The 6,645-nt window shown below is 34.9% G+C and overlaps 1 protein-coding gene across 1 annotated transcript; it reads left to right on the top strand.

The window, feature by feature from the left end:
• Positions 1-454: 454 nt before the first annotated feature.
• Positions 455-6,299, top strand: LOC101243901 (eukaryotic translation initiation factor 2 subunit beta). The gene is made up of 10 exons (NM_001309904.1): positions 455-521; positions 1,285-1,337; positions 2,294-2,402; positions 2,607-2,659; positions 3,105-3,159; positions 3,236-3,324; positions 3,826-3,971; positions 4,984-5,126; positions 5,286-5,371; positions 6,035-6,299. Exons 2-10 carry the CDS (start codon positions 1,299-1,301, stop codon positions 6,110-6,112), a joined length of 798 nt encoding a protein of 265 aa, NP_001296833.1. The 5' UTR covers positions 455-521; positions 1,285-1,298; the 3' UTR covers positions 6,113-6,299.
• Positions 6,300-6,645: the final 346 nt, after the last annotated feature.

Here is a 6,645-nt window from a genome sequence, read left to right as displayed (position 1 = left end):
AATAAAAAACTATAATAAATATAAATAGAATATATTGTGAAATGAATATAATTTTAAAAAGGTAAAAATTCTGGAGAGAAAAAAAAGAATAAAATTTAAATTTTATTTGAAAATGTAACTGATGAGAAAATTAAGGATCCTTACTTTTTTTGAAATATTCTCTCCCTTGATTTTCTCCCTTTTGTTATTAAATAATTATATTTTTTAAATAAAAATAAATAATAAAAACATAAATAAGATACATAACAAACTAAAATTTGACATTATTACTAAATATTGAAAGTGTTACTAATGAGCCCTCTTAAATGCTAAAATATTGACATTTTGAAAAATTTCCCTTATTTCAATTCGAACAGCTTTGCGGCCCAAATGGTATCGAACAGCCTTGCGGCCCAAGTAAGTAAGCCCAAAACTGAGATATTTATAAGGGCAATAGAAACACTACTCTCCCAATAGTATCCACACAGAGAAAGCGTGCATTTCCATCGGCCGCGAAGATAAACGAATCATCCGATTGAAAGGTTAGCTTCTCATCTCTTATCTGAAACAAGGTGAATTTCTGGAGATATTGTTATGATTTTCTCCATTTTTGTTGATTGTGATAGTTTGGATTAACTTTTATGTATTTTTGAGCATCTAGAATAGCTAATTAGAACGATTTAGGGTTTATGTGCGAGTTATAATACATATTATATTCATGTTCCTTTTTTATGTATGTTTGAATTTATGTGAAGCAATGTGAATTTCTGGAGCTACTTTACGATTTTTCTCTATTTTTAGAGTATTGTGATGGTTTGCGTTAGTTTTTATGTTATTTTTAGCATCTAGATAAGTTACTTATGAGGAATTAGGGTTTAGTGCGATTAATAATACACATTACAATCATGTTTTGTCTTTCGCCTGAGTGAATTTATTCGATACAAGGCAAATCTGGAGCTATTGTTACAATTTATTCTATTTTAGAGTATTGTGATAGATTGAATTAGTTTTTATGTATTTTCCAGCATCTATAGAAGTTACTTACAAGGAATTAGGGTTTATGTGCGATAAAACAATACTCATTACATTCATTGTTTTTGCCTGTGAGGATTTATCTGAAAAAAGGTGAATTCCTGGAGCTATTTTTTGATGTTATATATTTTTGGATGATTGTGATAGTCTGCATTAGTTTTTAAGGTTTTTGCGCATCTGAAAAAGTTACAAGGATTTAGGGTTTAGGTGGCTGATATTACTCCATATTATTGTTTTGTGTGTGAACTAATTTGTTGGTTCGTATTGGTGTAGATCTTAGTGCAATCATGGCTGAAGAAGAGAATCAAAACGAGTTGGTAGCTGATGTAAGTTCAGCTTTTCCTCTGCCTGTGTTCCTCTTTAGAGTATTGTTGTTTGAAGTTTTCGGTATTTGCTATATTGGTTTTCATGATCTCTTGGTAATTTCTTTTTGTTTGTGCATGACTATGAGAATGATAATTCCTGAATTTAAGTGCCAGGCAGTGTGTATACTTCTTGAAGAGTTTTAACCTACAAAAAGGCACACTAAATAAGAATCCCTAATTAAGGATTGAGTTTATTTTATTTTTTTTTGCAAAGAATGCTTAGACAATTTTAAAAGCCAACCAATAAGTAATGGTTTATAATAGACAGAGATTTGTTACCTGAAAAGATGGTAAGAAACCTTATATAAATGATTGAAGTTTATAGACAGTATTAAACTTTACAATGTCGGCATTTTATAACTTAAGTCCTTGAGAATTTTTATATTTTAGTTGTCAGGACAAAGTGCTAAGGTTTCCTGATGTCCGTTGTTCACATCATCTCTTCAAACAGTGTCTGCTTTGGCTTCCAACATTCTGATATCTAGGATATTTGTTAATAGGATCACTGAACTACACAATTTAATGTTAACAGTAATGCCACAGGATTCACTTGCAACCTAAGTTGTGTTGGTTGGTTTAATTGCAAAAATATCTAAAAAACTAGTAGTTGTGCTTCTATGGAGCTCCTCTTGTGGCCCCATTAGCATGGAGTCTCTTATGCTTTTTCTAGGGGTGTATTTGCAGGGGAGGGATTATTTGGTACCCCTTAGGTTGTAGCCATTGTTGTCATCAAACTGTAGATAGAAATGGTGTTGGTCGCTTACCTCTTCAGTTAAATTCAATTGAACAACACGAAATAGTTGATTGGTTTTACCTCGATTTTCAAATTGATTGTTGTTGATATCACACGGAGCCTATTTTGTGTGGTTGCTACATTGGTTTCATTATCTTTTCCGTCTCTTTCTATACATTTACAGATAGCACCTTTTGATCCTACAAAAAAGAAGAAAAAGAAGAAGGTTGTAATTCAAGATCCGGCAGATGACTCTGTTGATAGCTTGGCTGAAAAAACTGAGAATTTATCTGGTATTTAGTTGTAAAACCTGGTTTCACCTAATTTTCTCCATAACCTTAAGAGAGATGGTAGTGTATAATTGCATAGTCAATCTTGCCCCCTCCCCAAAATCCCCAAAAAGATGCATTCTCTCACATGTACACACCATCTGAAGAGAGACTACTGAAGAACATCTGAAACTTGAATGTGATTTCTCTCAATTGTTTTCTTTGCAGTTTCTGAGGGCCTTGAGGCTACGTTTTCTGGTAAAAAGAAAAAGAAGAAGCCGGTTAGTTTTGTTCAATTCGACATGAATTTGTTTTGATTGAATTATCCATGAATACCTTGCCCCCTCATCTATTTTCTGGCTCCAACCTCTCCTGGAAGAGGACACTGGTGGAGGACTAAATGGTGCAATAGGAACATGAATGTTTACACGTAGAGGGTACAGAAAAAGAGGGTGGGAGTGAAGAGATGATTAAGGGAAGCTTATTTTTTTTTCTTTCTTATGTATCTCAAGAAACCCATTTTTTTGAACTCCCCTGACACATAATACGGTCAGTTTTATCAGAATAAGATTTCACGAGGGTTTAAATGCTACAGAAATAGTCAAAGGCTTAAACTTATGACCTCATTATGTTTTAGTGTGATTCACTCAATAATACAAGACATTAGGAGTATTTTCTTGAGATCCATTGTCATGACCCATCACAAACCATTTTAAAACTGTGCAGGGACACTCTGATCTCCTGAGTGATGAAAAAGAAAGTATCGGTGAGGATGTAGATGGTGAGTTCATCAATTTTCAGCTTTGTTGAGTTTAATAGTGGCAATTTTTGAGATTTAACCTGCTCTCTTCTTCTAGATCAACCCGGAGATGATGAAGAAGCTGGAGAAATTGTCCTACAACAGTTACCTTGGGAGGGAACTGATCGAGATTATGAATATGAGGAGGTATTTTCTTAATTCTTTGTATTTTCTGCATATACCTGATAAGAGATTTTAGAATGCACTCGATTGTCCAAGATAATATGTAGCTACCCTCACATGGACTTGAGCTGAGTAATAATGCATCACTACAACCTCACAGAATCAGTCCAGGCATACAATTAAAAACCTTGTGTAGTTTGTGTAACCAAGTCACATACGTTTCAAAAAGTTGTCAAATGTTTCGTACTTCGATGGTTATCTTATGCTTATGTAAACTCTTTGATGGATGACTAAATAACCCTATCATTTGTATACAGTTCTAATGTAAGGAATCTGTGCTAATCTAGACTCTAGGACTATATTGCCAAAGTGGTTCCATTGTACTTCTTCGTGCATAGGTTGCCTGCTTTATTTGCTATATGGAACTAGTAGCGTAATTCTGATTCTTGTTTCCTGATGCACACTATTTGTTTGATTTTAGGCTTTTTTAAAATGACAATTGAATTTCGCTTTTTGACTCTGCAGCTTCTGGGCAGAGTATTCAATATTCTCCGTGAGAACAATCCCGAGCTTGCTGGAGATAGGCGAAGGACTGTTATGAGGCCCCCTCAAGTTCTTCGTGAAGGCACAAAGAAAACTGTGTTTGTGAATTTCATGGATCTTTGCAAGACGTAAGTTCTTTTCACTTGGTTTTCTTTATTGTAGCCTTTGCATCAATTACTGTTATCGACAAGTACTGTGTTTGCCAATTTCCTCACAACTTGGAATTGCTAGTGATGAGTAGTGACTACCATATTCACCCATCCCAATATAAATAGTCTTGTTTTACATGGCTCTGCCTTACTTGGCTAAGAATTGACATTAGTTGTCTTAACTTAGTTAAAATATGAATTTTTTGTAGAAACCTGCATATTTATTTGCCAAAATGATTTCACTAACTTAGATAACCCTGCTACTGCGTTCCTGAGACAGGTATTAACTCAATAGTGCCAATTTTGTTTTCGGACCAGTGCTGTAACATCTTCTTATCTATAGAAAGTGGAACCTTAAAACTTGGAACACCACTATGTGACGCTACAGAAATATGTGTATACTTTGTTTGGCTTTCAATCTAATAACCGCTACTGGAAATTATAAATTACTGTGGAAAACCAAGCAATGCATTTATAATAACCCAAGTTGGCTCAAACACCAAATATATATGGAATCTTGTGTACTCTGAAATTATCAATTTCTGTGGGAAACCACTCCGTGAATCATAAATACTCAAGCTGGCTCAAACATCAAACTGTTTATATGATGGAATATTGCTGCACTGAAGTAGCTTGTGTGTACCTCTAGCTACTGGCTCTTTCTCTATCTGAAATTTGTTTCACACAATTGTATTTGGTGTGAATATCAAGGTGTGAAATTGAAGAATATAGTTAGTTTATTATGATTGATTGAGCTTTTAGGTGCTTAGTTTGATTTTACAAAACTGATCATGGCTTAAAATCTAATTTTTGATTGAAGTTGGTCTCCGAAACTGTCATGCTGTATAATGTCTCATGATCGATAGTAATGTGTCATAGTGGTATCACTAATGAAAGGTTATCATTGGATTCCCTGTGAGTTTTGGTCAGTTTATCTTTCTGTATGTTAATACCTGATTGCACTGCTTGATTAATTGTTTCCTATTTACAGGATGCATAGGCAGCCTGAGCATGTTATGACTTTCTTGCTGGCTGAAATGGGGACTAGTGGATCACTTGACGGGCAGCAAAGATTGGTCATCAAGGGAAGATTTGCTCCTAAGAATTTTGAAGGAATCCTCCGCCGATATGTCAGTAAGTTCCTGTTATCATTCCCTGATCTATATATGCAGGCTGCAGCTATTTGGAGATGGCATTCTTTCTGTTTTTATATATTTGTAAATAGTGCTTTGTATGCGCTTCTGCATCCTACGATCTAACAGCCTTTTCTCGGCAATGATCATTTTCTTTCAGATGAGTATGTCATTTGCAATGGCTGTAAAAGTCCAGATACTATCCTTTCAAAAGAGAACCGTCTTTTCTTCCTCCGATGCGAGAAGGTATTTATTCAAATAGATGCACGATATCCATTAATTATCTGCATTCAACTTTCACTTTGTGAATGTAAAAGCATATCTTTGTAACTTGTGCTCCAATTTTTCTTCCATCAGACAAATAGAGAATAAGACTTTGTGGCAGGTCACTGTCTAGGTACTTTTAGGTTGTTTCCTTTGAATCCATGCGGTGCAGGGTGAGTGGGGTGTATAGAGTTCTCTCATTGGGCTTTTGTTGAGCAAGTGCTGGTGCTTCTAGATTCTAGGCTCTATTTCTGGGACATCCTCTGACAAAATGTGAAGTTTCAATTGCCAGATCATATATCTTAGTAATATGAGATCTCAGGCCTGCCCTTTATATTTCATTTATTTATACTGGGTTGCATTTTATTTTTTTTGATGAAGTTATACTGGGTTGCTTTTCTTGAATGAGTTGTTTATGCTTTTTTGATCATGTGCTATCTGTTCTACCCTCGAGAATGCTTTAGTATTCCCATCTCTTAACCAATCAAAAAACAAGAAGGCTTTAGTATTCCGTATCTCTTTCAATCCTGCCTGCTATTTACCTCAAAGAAAAGAGGAAAATGGCTGCTTTCTTATTTAGTGGATCACTTTTAAGAATTGTTTGGATTTTTCCAACTAGTTTTCGTTTTGTTTATTTTCTTGCAGTGTGGCTCTGGAAGATCAGTTGCTCCTATCAAGGCTGGTTTCGTTGCTCGTGTTGGACGTCGGAAAGCTGGGACCTGATACATACGGCTTGGGGATTGAATATCTTGTCATAATAGAGTACGTTGGAGTTTTGTATGTTTTGCTTTGTGTTTAACCTGAGGAGACATATTGAAGTTTGGTGCGACTTTGCTTATGAAGAAAGTTGGTTTAGATTTACTTTGTTGGGATATGTTATCTTGTTTATTTCTATAAAATGTGGCTTATACTTGTTTTCCTCTTATATTCAACTGCTAATCTTGTTGCACATGCAATGGCCGAATATAATGTTAGTCTCTCTTTCTGCAATGGGCCGCAAATATTAGCCTTTTGTGTGCAGTAGATGATCACGTAATCTTTGTAGTGATTTGCATCCAGAGGTCACTTCGGTTATGAAACTATGAAATGTAACTTTTGATGAGCATTAATAAAACATCCATAATTTTAAGGTAGAAAGTTGATTTCTTCTTTCACTTGTTCCTGTGAAGAATGTTTAGACAAATTAACGAATTATGAGCCTGTTTGTGGCCTAAATGTTTTCCTTGGTGAAAATCCTCTTCTTTTTTTTTCCTCTC

Source organism: Solanum lycopersicum, chromosome 6 (genome assembly GCF_036512215.1).
Source record: "Solanum lycopersicum chromosome 6, SLM_r2.1".
NCBI classification, from domain to species: domain Eukaryota; kingdom Viridiplantae; phylum Streptophyta; class Magnoliopsida; order Solanales; family Solanaceae; genus Solanum; species Solanum lycopersicum.
The sequence above is the reverse complement of the archived record's forward strand: the minus strand, read 5'-3'. Positions and strand labels throughout refer to the sequence as shown.

What these genes read in the sequence shown, in the direction of transcription:
- LOC101243901 (NM_001309904.1), top strand. Translation starts at nt 1,299, where the DNA reads ATGGCTGAAGAAGAGAATCAAAACGAGTTGGTAGCTGAT. An exon ending in AAAACGAGTTGGTAGCTGAT is followed by an intron (nt 1,338 to 2,293) that starts GTAAGTTCAGCT and finishes ATACATTTACAG; the next exon opens with ATAGCACCTTTTGATCCTAC. An exon ending in TTCATGGATCTTTGCAAGAC is followed by an intron (nt 3,972 to 4,983) that starts GTAAGTTCTTTT and finishes TCCTATTTACAG; the next exon opens with GATGCATAGGCAGCCTGAGC.